General features: G+C 43.5%; 1 protein-coding gene across 4 annotated transcripts in view; it reads right to left on the reverse strand.

The window, feature by feature from the left end:
• Positions 1–9,387: 9,387 nt before the first annotated feature.
• Positions 9,388–16,114, reverse strand: part of RAD50 (RAD50 double strand break repair protein) — a 34,627-nt gene continuing 27,900 nt past the window's right edge. For all 4 annotated transcript variants that reach the window (XM_080997095.1, XM_080997096.1, XM_080997093.1 and 1 more), the window contains exons 23-26: positions 13,575–13,660; positions 12,702–12,844; positions 10,685–10,818; positions 9,388–9,778 (exon numbers count right to left, since the gene is read on the reverse strand). In XM_080997095.1, the coding sequence (XP_080853221.1) occupies positions 9,592–9,778; positions 10,685–10,818; positions 12,702–12,844; positions 13,575–13,660 (550 nt within the window). In that variant the 3' untranslated portion in view covers positions 9,388–9,591. The remainder of the gene's footprint in view (positions 9,779–10,684; positions 10,819–12,701; positions 12,845–13,574; positions 13,661–16,114) is intronic.

Genomic DNA, 16,114 nt, shown 5'->3' on the forward strand with positions numbered 1-16,114 from the left:
GCAGTTTCTGCACATGCTGTAGAGGGAAGTGAGGAGTAGGCTCATCAACCTGGGAAGGTAGCCCATCTAGGAGAAGGAAAACTCTGTTTCTAAACAAGGGGAGTGTGGCGATCACACACAGGGCCCCCGGACATTTGACGGTCTATTGACCCTGTGCCGCCACTGCGATTGCTTTTTCCGCTGCCACCACCCCGTATCTCATGGGGACACACGGAGTCCAGTCAGTTGTTAAGATTAACAAATAATCAAGTTTATTTTTAAATGCAGGAACAAGCTTATGGTTTCAGTTAGTTTTTCTTGACAGTTTCTTAATCTTAGTTCCTAACAACTTCAAACTGATTATTCCAACTATCTATCTGACTCCACCTCACAATTCCTCTCACTCTCTCACAATACAACTCTACCAACCCACACCTAAGCCTCCCTCTTCCTTCTTCAACTCCCAAAACTCAACTCTCAACTCAACTAACTTTCAAAATCTCCCACTCTAACTTTTATTCCCCCCTTGCATTCTCACTGGCCAATCACATCACACCTATTTTAACCCTCACCTATTTTAACCCTTTCCTTATGACCCATCCTAGGAGGCAAATGCCACAGGGAGGCAGGGAGGGGCAGCTGTCCCCCCCATCAATAAAAATCAATAAAAATACATAGCAAACTGAGGTACTGCCCCCCCCCCAAATCCTGGCTACACCCATGCTTCTGGTTGCAGTCTCTCTCTCTCTGCCTCTCTCTCTCTCTCTCTCGGGGGGGGGGGGTGTCTAAGAAGATTACCTATATCCATCATGTGGATATATCACTGCAAGTTGTGTATTGGCTCCCTGGGGTTTATGGCACATGGGTATACTCAATCACCACAATTTATTCATTATGGTTTGAATCCAAATGTGTCCTTCAACTGATGGCCAGGCTTCCATTAGTGGCCAGCAGGTAAAGCCTTTGCTCCAAGGAGTTTTGGGTGTCCCCCCTCATTTATCCTCAAAGCAACCCAGTGAGCTTGTCTCATGGGCAGCCAGTGAAATTTAAAGATTTGAATCTGTATGAGACTCTATCTCATACAGCACACCACGTGCTGGCATGTTTGCGCTCACAGATAAAATAGCAAAACAAATTGCATGTCTATCTCCCAAACTTGCAGCAAGTAAGTAGTTGGGAGGCATTTTAAGTCCTGGACAGTTTCTTGGATGTCAAGATAGCATCCATGATACGAGTAATGCCTGTTGGTTGGTTCATCAACTGTATCTTCTTCTAGGAGCAACAATGTAGCTAAATAATAATAATAATAATAATAATAATAATAATAATAATAATATTATTTATACCCCACGCTTCTGGCTGGGTTTCCCCAGCCACTCTGTGCAGATCACAGCATATATCAGAACATTCTAAAACATCAGACATTAAAAACATTTTGATACAGGACTGCCTTCAGTTGTCTTATAAAAGTCAGGTTATTGTTTATTTCCTTGACATCTGGTGGGAAGGTGTTCCACAGGGCAGGCACCACTACCAAGAAGGCCCTCTGCCTGGTTCCCTGTAACCTCACTTCTTGCAGTGAGGGAACTGCCAGAAGGCCCTCAGAGCTGGAGTTCAGTGTCCGGGCTGAATGATGGGGGTTGAGACGCTCCTTCTGGTATACTGGGCTGAGGCCATTTAGGGCTTTAAAGGTCAGCACCAATACTTTGAATTGTGCTCGGAAACGTACTGGGAGCCAATGGTCCCCACGCCACTCTGTCACCCGTACAGCTTCCCCATTCTGGATTAGTTGTAGTTTCTGGGTCACCTTCAAAGGCAGCCCCATGTAGAGTGCATTGCAATAGTCCAATTAGGAGATGCACCACTCTGGCAAGATAGTCTGCGGGCAGATAGGGTCTCAGCCTGAGTACCGTGGAGCTGGTAGACAGTTGCCCTGGACACAGAATTGACTTGAGCCTCCGTGGTCAGCTGTGAGTCCAAAATGACTCCCAGGCTGCACACCTGGACCATCAGGGAAAGAGTTACCCCTTTCAGGACCAGGGAGTCTGCCCACACCCGAGCCCCCAAAACAGTACTTCTGTCTTGTCAGGATTCAACCTCAATCTGTTAACCACCATCCATCCTCCAGCCGCCTCCAGACACTCACACAGGACCTTCACTGCCTTCCTGGTTCAGATTTGAAAGAGAGGTAGAGCTGGGTATCATCCACATACAGGTGAATGCCCAGCCCAACCCCCCTGGTGATCTCTCCCACCAGCTTCATATAGATGTTGAAAAGCATGGGGGAGAGGACGGAACCCTGAGGAACCCCACAAATGAGAGCCCAGGGGTCTGAACATTCATCCCCCAACACCACTTTCTGGACATGGCCCAGGAGGAAGGAGCTGAACTACTGTACAACAGAAGATTTGAGACTGGGTGGTAGTTGATCATATTGGCTGGGTCCAAATATGTTTTGTTTTTTTAAGAAGTGGTTTAATAACAGCTTCTTGAAGCAGCTCTGGGAAGACTCTTTCACAGAGGGAGGCATTCACCACCCTGTGGAGCCCATCACCCAGCCCTTCCCAGCTCACTCTTATGAGCTAGGATGGGCAAGGATCAAGAAACAGGTGGACGGTTTCACTCATCCAAGCACCCTGTCCACATCCTTGGATTGGAATAGATTGGAATTGATCCCACACAATTTGACCAGACAGGACTCTAGCACTCTCCCGCCCCAGCCCCTCTACCACAGTGGAATCTACCTCTTCCCGAATCTGAGCAACTTTATCTGCAAAAAACTTTGCCAAACCATTTCAGGAGATCTTTGGGTCTTCACCAGACCCCAATGATGAAGGTGGTTCTGTTAGATTGTAGACCACCTGAAAGAGTCTCCTGCTGCTGTTTTCTGCTGATGCAATAGAGGCGGCAATGAAAGTCCTCTTCCACTTGGTATTGCCACTTGGTATGCTCGATGTGGAGCTCTAACCCATGTTCGGTCAGATTCAGAATGACTTTTCCTCCACCAGCACTCTAGCCATCTCAGTGATTGTTTCATCACCCTCAGTTCCAAGGAAAACCATGTGGCTCTCAGGGCTCCATGCAGTCGGAGAGGGCGCTTCTATACTGTCATTCACAGTATAGTAAACCTTTCTTTGGGACTACTACAATATGCTTTATGTATGTCTGATTTTGAAGGGTGTTCAGTATACTGTGACCCGGTTGTTGATTTCAGCCAATCGCCGTAATACAATCGCCACATGTTTCTCTTATGCAACATGATTGTAGCATAGCATTTTTAATGCTGCCCAAGATTAGCAAAATGAAAATGAGCACACTGTGAGAAAAGAAAGTTGTTTCTTTCTTTGGCTGTTATTGGGGGGGAGAGAGAGAGAGAGAGAAAAGGAGCATGTCATTTTAAAAGATGCAACTTAATGTGGATATTGGTAGGAAACTGGAGTGTCAGTTATTAAAATAAACCACCATGGGACAAACAAGCAAGAGTTAGATAAAAGATTTTATCACAAAGTGACGCTTAAGAAAAAATGATGATACTAAACAAAAGAAATGGTTATGATAGTTCACGTAGCATGAGTGGAAGGCAGGTTCGTAGGAGCTAACGGAACCTCATTCTTAGAAGTTGCCCCACTGATTTTACACGTATAAGCAAACTAAGAATTAGTAATTGGACTCGCCGTATCAGCCAGAATACATGGGGTGGAAAGTTGTAGCATGAATTAGTTGTCTCTTCAAGTGGTGCTAATTATTAGCAACTTGGGCTTCTGATGCTCAGTGCAATATAACTACCACTATTTAAAAAAATGGTAAAACTAATGTGTCATCAGATATCACTCGCTAACGGTAGAGAAAGATTTGTAGACACAGATCCATCTAAAGCTGAGCACCATCTGTATGGGTAAGGGATATGTGTGATCCCTTAGAAAGCAAATTTTAAAGGCTGGAATAAAGCTATAGTCAGGTCTTTGTAGATGTGAAAAATTAGTAACATAAGAGAACTGATGGGTCAACCAAAGGCCAATCTAGCCTAACAGTCTGTTTCCCATAGTTGCCAATCAGGTGCCTATGGAAAACCCATGAGCAGGTATGAGACAATAGTTAGTTGACATCCATTTGTCTTGGGGGACAATGGAGGAGTGCGCCTTTGGGGGTGAAGTCAAACTATTGGAAGGTTACAATGTGTCAGTAACTGGTATACAAAAGCATGGCGCCTCTGATTTTGAAGGTGGGGCGGGAGAGCTCAGCTGGTAGACCATGAGACTCTTAATCTCGATCTGCCTCATGTTGCACAAAAAGATTCCTGCATTGCAAGGGGTTGGACTAGGATGACCTTTGTGGTTTCTTCCAACTTGACAATTCTATGGCCCATGAGGCAAGGTGAGGCAACTACCTCGCGTAGCAGGGACCACAGGGGCAGAAGATCTAGCCTCCAATGAATGCATCACACAGTGCAGCTGGCGTGGCAGGAGTGTCAGAGACTGTTGTGACACTCCTTGGGAGGTTGGATACATCACCTCAACTGCTTGCAATGCTCCCCACTAGGAGGGGAGAGAGACCATCACCAGAGCCTCCTTTTTGCGAGGCCACTATGCAATGCTGCTGATCTCCCATCCCCAGGAGGAAATGGCAGAGGCTGTCCTCTGGGGTCTCCTGGGCTCTGCAACCACCCGGCATGATTCAGACTGGGCCTCTTTTTCCTTCGCAAAGGCCTTTGATTCCCACTTCAGCTGCTGGGCAAGAATGATTTGATTCCCCCACCGCATGTTTCTTGTGTAGATCTTTGCTCACTGGCATTTTCTGATTCACCTCAGGTGCCAAAATGTCTTGGGTCAGCTCCATTTCAGTCCAGATTCCGTCCTGGTTTTGGGACGGAGACGGCTCTGATCGCCCTAACAGATGATCTCCGCAGACAACTGGATCAAGGCGGGTCGGGACTGCTGATTCTCTTAGATTTGTCAGCAGCCTTTGACATGGTCGATCATGATCTTCTGGACCACCGCCTCGCCGACGTGGGGATACAGGGCATAACCCGTAAATGGCTGTGCTCTTTTATCTCTGGTCGGGGACAGAGGGTGGCGCTAGGGAGGGAGTTGTCGTCGCACCACTCCTTGGTGTGTGGAGTGCCACAGGGCGCAATCCTCTCCCTGATGCTTTTTAACATCTTTATGCGCCCCCTTGCCCAGATTGTCTGGAGCTTTGGGCTGGGTTGTCACCAATATGCTGATGACACTCAGCTCTATCTGCTGATGGATGGCCATACTGACTCGGCCCCGGACACACTGAGCAGATGTTTGGAAGCTGTGGCTGGTTTTGTGGGAGCCGATTGAAACTAAATCCTTCGAAAACAGAGGTCCTCTTGCTGGGTCGGGATGGCATGGGGATGAGGGACCAACTCCCTTCTCTTGCGGGGGCCCAATTAGTGCCATTGCCTTCTGTTAAGAGTTTGGGTGTAATCCTTGACACCTCCTTTTCCATGGAGGCGCAGGTTACAGCAACAGCCAAGGCGACATTTTTCCACCTTCGCCGCATCAAGCAGTTGGTCCCTTACCTTTCCTGCCCCGACCTGGCCACAGTGATCCATGCGACGGTCACCTCCAGGCTTCACTACTGTAATTTGATCTACGCGGGGCTGCCCTTGAAGCTGTCCCAGAAACTCCAGCAGGTGCAGAATGCTGCAGCGAGGCTCCTCACGGGGTCTCTGCCATGGGAGCATATTCATCCAGTGCTTTTCCAGCTGCACTGGCTCCTGGTGGAGTACAGGGTCAGATTAAGGTGCTGGTTTTGACCTTTAAAGCCCTTCACGGCCCAGGACCTCGTACCTACGGGACCGCCTCTCCTGGTATGCCCCACGGAGGACTTTAAGGTCCATAAATAGCAACACCCTAGAGGTCCCAGGCCCTAAGGAAGTTAGATTAGCCTCAACCAGAGCCAGGGTCTTTTCAACACTGGCTCCGGCCTAGTGGAACGCTCTGTCTCATGAGACCAGGGCCCTGTGGGATCTGATTTCTTTCTGCAGGGCCTGTAAGACAGAGTCGTTCCACCTGGTCTTTGGCTTAGAATCAGTTTGATTCCCTCCCCCTCTTTCTTTTTCCTTTCTCCTCCTGTGAAGAGACTGCATCTTAATGTTTTAATGTTGCATTTTAATCTTGTTTTTTAAATTGTATTTTAATCAACTTGTTTTTATTATTGGTTGTTAGCCGCCCTGAGCCCGGTCTTGGCTGGGGAGGGCGGGGTATAAATAAAATTTATTATTATAGTAGTATTATTATGGTGGCAAGTAGACATAATGCTGATCATCCACACTGGAGTTTTAATGTGGATTTCAAGATGGAGAGGGGGAATTTCCACAACATCCTCTCGATCCAAGTGGACACCTGTACCGTCTCCCCACTAAACTTGATTTTCCCAAGTTAAGGATAACTTAACACCCACGTTGCTCGACTGGATGTACTGAAGTGAATTGTATAGGCAGGTTTTTTCTTTCTTTCTTGTTCTAAAGATGTATAGTGACATTTCGCTTGGTGCTATTATCACACACCCAACTTCAATTTTGTTTCTATCAGCCCAAAGGAAAGGAGGCAGTTTGCACTTCTGTTGCTGTTGAAGGAATGTTCACAGTATTTTTAAAGCATCTGCTTTTGCACAGAACAGCTACATTAACAACAAACATAAAATTTACTCTTGCAGGTATGAGAGGCAGGAAAGGAGCGGGAGAAGGAAGTGGCAGTCTTTCATGGGAGTGATGCCACTGGAGCAACACACAACTATACACATGTAAGTATATTATTTTTGAGTGTAAATCTGATTTCCAACTTATGCTGGGTGGGGAAATACTGAGATCCTCAAATGTCTGGCCACCTCTCTTAATATGGAAGTTGCTAATTTGGGTTGCTCTTTTTCACACCTTTCTCCATTCTGCAATATCCTTTTCAAGTGTGATGGTCAGAACTATAGAGTCTTCTAAGTGTGTTACATGCTTCAACTAAAACCACCTGATTCAAAGGAGGCCCCTTATTCATAAGCAGCCTGGTTTGGGGGAGGGGGCAGTCCACACCTTTTGATGCCAGAATTTCCTGGGGCCGGCAGATAGTTCAATTGTCCCCTATGATTCCACAGGCAATGGAGTTATTACTGAGGGTATGCTGAACAAAAAGGGGAAAATTGTACAGAAAGGCTTGGCTTTCCTAAGTCAGGCCTACACAGGGGGAGAAACTATTTCAGAAGTACATGTTGAGCCTCATCCTTGGTGGAGTTTTGGGCACGTCAGCCCACTGGAGGTCAAAGTAGAGGAGTAACCAACATGGTGCCCTTCAGGTTTTGGGACAAGTCACACTTGGCCACCAACCAAGCAATATTACATGCCAGTGCCGTATTAAACCCTGTGAGAGGCCCCTAGGCAGTCTAAATCTCAGGGGGCCTCTCACAAATTATCTCAAAGCTTCTACTCAACTACTTGTGAATATTCTAGTAGGATCTGGCGTCTGTGGGAACTCACCACACACTAACTCACAGAAAGCTTCATATCAGGTTTCTCGTATGCGCACTCTAGAGGGATCACATTGAACATAAGAAATTGTAATTTTCGTTCAAGATCAAATATTATTTTGATCCGTTGTTGCAGGGCCCCTAAAAGGTGTGGGGTCAATAGGCTGCTGCTGCTTACTCTGCCTACTTGGTAATCTGGCACGGGTACAAGCACCAATCAGCCAGAAAACCCTCTTACTTGTGAGCAGGCACCAATCGCACCAAGAAAGATCAACTCAGATGAAGGAAAAATATATACAATCAGACCAGGCAGGTACTAACCAGCCTCCCTGGCCTGAGGGGTGATTGGTCCTATAGTAGGTCTGCTCCTACAGACTTAGACGAAAGAAAGCATTCCATATGGCTGGAAACTGACAGATTCTGCTGTAATACATGGAATAACTCGCAAGTAAGGACACATGCAAGGTCTGGAACTGTCCCTGATATGAAGCTAAAACATGCCCAACATTCAGTTGCCTGCCTTACTGTTTAGTTTGGTTAACAGTCTTGCCTGCCTAGGAAAGTAGTTTGATGGTGGGAGTAAGTAATGTAAGAAGCAGGGATAGTCCACTCTAACTTTCCCCTTCCATTTTTGATTTATAAGGATGATCTCAGAAGTATATTTTAGGAAGTACACAGTTAATACAAAGGGTTTTTTTTAAAGAGTAATTCAGAACAATGGAACATTTTTTAAAATAGTCTGTATCAGTTCACAGGATGAAATTTTTGCATGAAAAATTGCACCCAAGTGCCTGTTGCTAAGTATCGTTTCATGTTAGCATGCACAGTATCTTGTAATCAGTGGTTAAATTTTGAAACCATGTGTTTCAATTCTTATTTTAGATATATACCACAGGAAGTTTTAAAGTATAAGCAAATGTTGTGGGCATTCAATAAGCTCACCATGACAGAATGAAACACATTAAGGAGAAATGCAAAGAAACGATACCACAAAATATCCAAATTATTATTATTAATGCCAAATGGGTCAAAGTTTGATAGAATGAAAAAGCTATTGAGAATTAGTTGACAAGTATTGCATTGTATGTTATAAAATGGTATGGTATCGGTGGCAGACCTTGGTGTCTCAGATTTCAGGTGTGCCCTGTGTGACACCCTCTACTGCTTCTCACTTTCTGTTGGATTTCATAGTTGCAGTGCCTGCTGCAGTACCCCAGAAGCTCTGCAGCCAGTGCCACCAAACCGGTCGTGCTCCCCTAGATCCACCTTTGATAACAGGATGGAATATAGAAAGTTGTCTGCATTAGATCTTTCAGCTGAGTGCTGACTACAATAACTGGCAGTGAGTCCCCAGGGTTTCAGGCAGGAGTCTTTCCCAGCCCTATCTGGAGATGCCAGAGACTGCAGAGAACAATGGCAGGTTCTCTACCAGTGAGCCATGTTAAATGTTTCCCTGAAACACAATACATTACTATGTGTAGCGCATCAGAGTAGCAAGCAGAGGGCTACACTTTTAGCTTTGCCCCAACACCCCCAGTAATTACATGTTGTACACAGTTGTCTAAGCAGAAAGCACAAAGCTTGAGCTCCTTCCTGCTCATGAGTAAGGGTTTTGTGTGATTTGGGTATCCCAATTGCACAGAGTTCACACACTGGGCATTCTGCTCATGCAACTTTGCACTATAGCGGCAATTTAGAGGGCAGAGATAGAGGTGCATCGCTGCTCCTTGGTCTACACCAGGCATCCCCAAATTCGGCCCTCCAGATGTTTTGGGACTACAACTCCCATCATCCCTAGCTAACGGGACCAATGGTCAGGGATGATGCGAATTGTAGTTCCAAAACATCTGGATGGCCGAGTTTGGGGATGCCTGGTCTACACACTTAGAGGACTCACACATGAGAAATATTGAAAGAAGGCTTAGCTTTTAGAACACCACATTTCTGTGCTCAGAATTTTAATCTCAATTTCCCCTCTTTTTAATAATACAACTGTTTAACAGAAATCAACCAGCTACACATGCAGCAAAAAGTCTCCATCAGCAAGCATCTGATGCTATCCAAAAGCAATTTTATTTTCACTCTATTATGTTTTGGATAAGTCCCATATCACAAAAGCATTTGCAAACTCTAATGAACATATGATTCCAAAGATGTAACGCTGCATTTTACAATCTCAGAACATTGGTCAATGTTCTTTTTAATTCTGTAGAATTTCTCAACATATTCAGACCGACTCAATAGTTCCACAAAGTCTTCATCATGAGTTATAACAAGAAGTTGGAAGTTGCGTTGCTGGGATCTACTTTTGATTATCCTGTGGAAAATCAACATTTTGTGTTAGCTTATAGCTGTCAAAATCTGGGTGGCAACAGCACAGAAAGATGCAAATATAAGATGTTAATTATTCCACTCATTTTTAAAGTTTATGATAATTTTGTTTATACAACAGAAAGTTGTCCTTCAACAATACCCAACCCCTCTAATAACACAGCTACTAGAGAAAACAAATAAGGGAAATGGAATGAATGGAGAACAGAAAAAAGTGTGAGGAAAGCATAAGAAATACACAGAACCAAATTGAGGTGACTAACATACCTGTTGATCAGATGGCAGAGAAAAATGTCTGAATTGACCCAGTACCCTAAATTATTGTTTGATCTTTTTAAATTTCTGGATTAGGGTTTACATGTGAGGGTTTACATATTTGGGGGGGGAAACACATACACGCTTCCAGGTTCTTCCACACTTTTTCCAATAGCAGCAGTTGCTTCATCAGTAGAGCAGTCCATTCTGGGTGCCCTTTCCTTTGTTAAGTCATCCCTCCATAATCTAATTTTTGGGCAATTAAAACTACACTGTGTTAAGCTTTGTATTAAGCAGGGAGACAAACCTTTTCTCAGGTAAGAGGTGCAAGTGTTCATAAAAGGATAACTAGGACAATCAAAATAATTATTTTGGGAAGATATGGGGGATTTATAGAGCCTTTTCAATTTGCTTTAGGACTCAATTTGGTGTTAATAAAGTGGAGTATAATAGAGGAAGACTCAGCCGACATCTCTATCGCTGCTCAAAATTCCCATGCAAATGAAGCAGCAGAGGTGCATTACAAGGGCATTCCTCAGGACTGGGCCAGACTGATCTATGGGCACTACTTGCTTTTCACTAATGCTTTCCCACCTAGGTTCCCACAGGCTTCTTGGTAAAATCTACAGATACTTACTCCACTAAGGCATGTGCAAGAGATTCAATATTCTCTCGATCAAGATTGGTGGTGGGCTCATCCAGTGCAAGAATGCCACAGTTGAGACAAAAAGATTCTGCTAGAGCAAGGCGGATAATGAGGGAAGCAAGAACCTACAACCAAAAGTAAAAGGCAACCATTCGGTAAGTTAACCAAAACACAAACGCTTCTAAAAGCACCAGGATGGCAGCGCCATATCTGGACTCTACAATGACTGTAACATGACTGAATGCTGTCCTGAATAAAATCTTCCCTTCACATAGAAAACTAGTATGTCAGGAAGGATTCTAGCCTAACTTTCATCCTGACATGCGCGCTTTCAATGTAGATTTAAAAAAAAATGTATGAACATTCACTAATGTGAATTCTTTACCACCTGAAAACGTAAGTATAGGACAAAGGGTTGCCATGTGACAAGAACTAAGCTAGAATTCTAAATAAATTCAAGTGCTTTTCTTTACTTAGCTGATAAAAATGGGCAAACTTTTTTTAGAAAACAAACATACAAAATAGAATCGTAAGGTAAAGCAACTGAAAAGTTAAGTAGCCAACAAAAAAATCAGAAAATGCCATATAAAAGCTATTACTAACTTTAATGCAGGTGTATTCTAACTTATCAATTGCTATTAGCCATGATTGTTGTGTGATACCTCCAGTATTGGAGGTAGTATGCCTTGGAATACCAGTTGCTAGGGGAACACAAGTTGGTGAGTGCTCTTGTGCTCATGTAGCAGTGGTCTGCGAGGAGGGAGCACAGGCAAGGACAAGGTTATGCACCTGGCTTCTCAACACCAAATGTCACTGCTGCGTAATGAAAGAGGGAGGAATGGGTTGCTTAGCATTGTTGGGCATTGAGCCAATCCAATGCTCCTGCCACCACATCAAACTTCCCATACCTTGCCCCCTCCTTCTTGGTATGGTGAAGTGATGCTTTGTGTTGCGAAGACAGGCGTACAAACCTACCCTTCCTGCACTGCTCTGCTAACTGATGCTGTCTGGTTGCCTGCTGTTAGAACAGGATGCTGGACTGGATAGTTCTTTGGTACGATCCAGCAGGGCTCTGTCTTCTTACATACGCCATTAGCTTTCCCTTCCTAGATTATATTTATCACCTTGAGTAAAGTGCTTCAGAAGATGTAATACAGTAATAACTCCATGAACGTTCGCCTCGTCTAGCATCCATTCCGGCAAACGTCCGAGGCAAACCAGGAAGTACCAGAACGGTTTACTTCCAGGTTTGCCACTCACGCATGCGCAGAAGCGCAAACCACTCTGTGCAGACACGGTGCTTTACCCTGCGTCCTTTTCATCCAGTGGCCAGGGCTCCGGAACAGATCCCGGTCACAAAACAAGGTACGACTGTACTAAAAAAGTTTTACCTAACGCATTTTAATCCTTTGAATATCCCCCCTCCCCAAGAGAACAGAGAAGGGAAGCAGCACATCCTGCCCATTTTCCAGGTGAGAACACATGCAACTATTGCATTTCTGCAGGTCTTCCAATAGATTCCCTTCCATTTCAAGTATTCACATTTCTTTGGCAGCTGTGATTGTGGGTTACAACAGATAGGTCTAAAAGAGGTTTGAGTAGCACCCGTTTCATCATCAGCCAAACCAGGAATCAGCCATCATGAGTCATTAGTCTGGCTGATATCTGAAGTCAAGTGGAAACATGAGAAAACTGGAGTTTACCCTTCTGGCAGGTACCACGCAACTACAGTGAGTGTGTGTGCCTTATCATCTGGGGAAATGTCTCCCTGCCCAATGTGCTGCATCTCTCCCCCCCCCCCCACCCGGACCAATGATATTAACCTCTAGTTCTATTCTTTCATCTTCTCCACCACCAGATGCAAGTGACAAAGTGAACCAGTCTGTGGAAATTTATGCCGTAATAATTTTTTGAATAAAAATGCTAAATATATTTTGACTCTGCATGTATCAAATATGAAACCCAACATATCCTATGCGCTGGCATCCAAACAAGTGGTGTTACCTACCTTTTGTCCAGCACTACATCTGCCCCTCATATCCAGAGCAGTGTCTCCCTTTATCATGACTACTCTGTAATTGTAACTCCTCCTCTTGTCAGCAGCAGAGACATTCTCATCTGCATCAGATCTAATTTCTATATATTCAATATCTGCATGGAAAAGAAAGCAGTTTCACTACAGTTAGTTGCCAAATCAATAGATTTGTTGGCCTTGAAGCAGCTAAACTTTCTTTAGTCCAGTCTTCTTCACAGAGGCATGATGTACAATACCCAAACATTCTTAAGCAATTAGCTTCATAATCCAGATAAGAAGGGCTATAGGCAAGCCTGTTAGATTGATGAATTACATCTCTAGTACTAAATGGAGGAACACTGGCAGAATGAACAGAGCCCTAGTTACATATCACAAAAAGGAAGAAGGACTGATCAAGATGTACCACAACATCAGTGACTCTATGAGAAAGGAATATATTTAGCAGGATAAACCAAGACGACTCATGCAGGATTACTTTTTATAGGAAGTTTAGTTTATTAGATTTATTTATTGCTTCCCAGAGCCAAAGTAATCCTGAAGCCATTTACAGAAAAGATATACTCTAAAATACAAGCCACAGTAATGCAACCATTAACAATATAACGCTTTCCAGGCCCCAATTAGAATTCTTATTTGTAACTTAAGAGAGGACTCTTTTTTCTCTATCCAGAAAAAAAGTCCATAATGATTATAAGGAATGTTAATTCTAAATATGTTTTGATTTTTGTTCTGATTTTCCACGTATTTTTGTTTTTGAGTAAATGTTTACCTGTCCTGAATCTTTAAGAAAATGCATAATATAGTATAAATCTACACAAAAAGGATTAAGAAGAAATACTTTGGTACCTTGCCCCCTGTAAGTGCTTCGCCAAAGGTCACGAATTATCTTGTTTATTTCTTCCATCTTCATGCTGTGAAATGTCATTATTGCTCTAAAAGAAAAGAAAAACTACAGCTCATTATGCTCCTTCCATCAGACTTCACTTTCTTTCTACCCTGGGCATACAGGTTTGTGCTACAGTACTTGAAAAATAAAAGATGTATGCGTCATATGGATGAATCTAGAAATTCTCTTATGATCACTTTTTTTTATTTATTAAATTTATATCCTATTATTCCTCACAAGAGGGGATGCGGGTGGCTCTGTGGTCTAAACCACAGAGCCTAGGGCTTGCCGATCAGAAGGTCGGTGGTTTGAATCCCCGCGACGTGGTGAGCTCCCGTTGTTCGGTCCCTGCTCCTGCCCACCTAGCAGTTCGAAAGCACATCCAGTGCAAATAGATAAATAGGTACCACTCCGGCGGGAAGATAAACGGTGTTTCCATGCGCTGCTCTGGTTCACCAGAAGCAGCTTAGTCATGCTGCCACATGACCCAGAAGGTTTCTGCGGACAAACACCGGCTCCCTCGGCCTACAGAGCGAGATGAGTGCCCAACCCCAGAGTCGTCTGCAACTGGACCTAACGGTCAGGGGTACCTTTACCTTTACCTATTCCTCACAAGGGAACTCATTTAAATCACATTAGCATAAATTTTGCTTCTATTCTGGTATAAAGACTTTCTTGCTGATAGAACCCAAACTTATTAATGCCACATTTTTTATTTTGAGGTAGCTGATCTAAAATTAAATACATCCCATGAGACCTTTGCCAATCATTGCTGCAAACAAAGGTAGGTGTGGAATGGGTCTAAGTGTTCCTCTCCATAAGGAACTGTGGCTGAAATATTTAGGTAGGTAAATGTCTATAAGATAGGCCAGGGTAGCACCACAGGAAGAAACAAATTAGAAGTTCATATTAAGTGCAATTTAGAATTACTGCTAAAATATGGAAACTTTGTATCTTTGAAAAATGGCAGATACAAAGGAATTAAACCAGGAAAGCTAGAATAGTGGAGTTTTTTTAATAATTAAAATAAAGTAAAGCACATGAACAGAAATTGCTATGAAATTTGTTGATCTAGTAGTGGTTTATTAAAAGACCCTAAATTTCTTAATAGTGTATAGTGTGTTTGTCTTTCATAACTCCCAAGGTTTTCTACTGTGTGTGAGCTTGGCTTGCATTTTAAAACTTTGTGTTCACAGTGGCTGAACTTTAGATTTATGCCTTTCTGAGGCTATATATGGAATATAAAAGGCTATAAAAAGTATGGACAATGTACATGCAAACCCAAAGTTAAAAAAATGGAGTTTAAGCATCCCATTCCTAAGAGGAAGATGGGGATGCAAGCTAATCTCTGAATTTACATCATATCTAATTAAGCCAACAGAAGACTGAGAATATTAATCATGTAGATTTATTCACTGACAAATTCTCATTCCAATCTAGATACTAATCCACAGATCAAAGCGTATGTGCACAGCTACACACATATAGCTCCTACACAAACAGGCCTTTTTGTTGCTGGCTTTGCTAGGTGAGTAATCCTGCATGCACTCAAGTCTGCATTGTGCACACAGAACTTTCTCCAACACTAGTCAACAAATTCCTGGTGTCTAGAAGCTTCATTGTGCTTTGTAACACCTGGATCAGGTGAACCATGCACCGTTTTTTCCTTTGAATGCTTCAAAAGGTGCCAGACCTAGAAAGTCATCTAGATGCTACATCTTTTGTAACAGGAACACTACAGGCCAAGAGGAAAGACATATAATGGAAAGCGGTAGCTTGGCATGGAACACCTTTGGTCTTTATACCACGAAATATTACTTTCATTATTCTTATTAGTTATATTTAGTCATAGCTTCCATTATAGTAAAGCTTCATATAGCAGCTCTCCATTTGATAACATCAACTTTGTTTAATGTTGAGTCATGGTAATTTTTTGCTGGTGAACTGAGTTGCACATTTGAGTGCATCAGATAAGGATGCTGAAAAAGAAGCAAATGTTACCTCTTATCATGTTTGGAGGGAGGAAACAACCCATGGCAATAAAAGATGCTCTGTTTTTCGAAAAAGGAAAAGGAAAAAAAAAGGCAGGAGGCCTAATATTACATTTCCCGCCTTCGTACGTTACCTCTTTCCTTTTGCGCTGTGTGAACACATTATCACTTGCTACATCTTTAAGCAGCTTAAGAATATGGTTTGTAGCGTTTGCATGCTACAGTAGCCAGGGTTGTTCTCTTTAATTTATTGTAGCATTGCAAATTGATCGGTTCTCACAGTGCCACAGCAAACAAGGGAGGGTCTTCCCAATTCCCACAGCTCGGAATTATCCCCAGGCCATTCAGAGGGGCTTTTTGGGGAGAGGGGACAGGAAAGCCTCCTTCCTTTCTTTCAGGTTCTCAGGTGAAAGCCGCATAACGGAGGTGCCAAACTAACATATGTGGGGTGGACCTAGAGGCATCCACAGAAAATGTCCTCTCCCAGGCCACTCCTCTCCACAAAAAGA

Source organism: Podarcis pityusensis, assembly GCF_964106645.2.
Source record: "Podarcis pityusensis genome assembly, chromosome: 2".
NCBI classification, from domain to species: Eukaryota; Metazoa; Chordata; class Lepidosauria; order Squamata; family Lacertidae; genus Podarcis; species Podarcis pityusensis.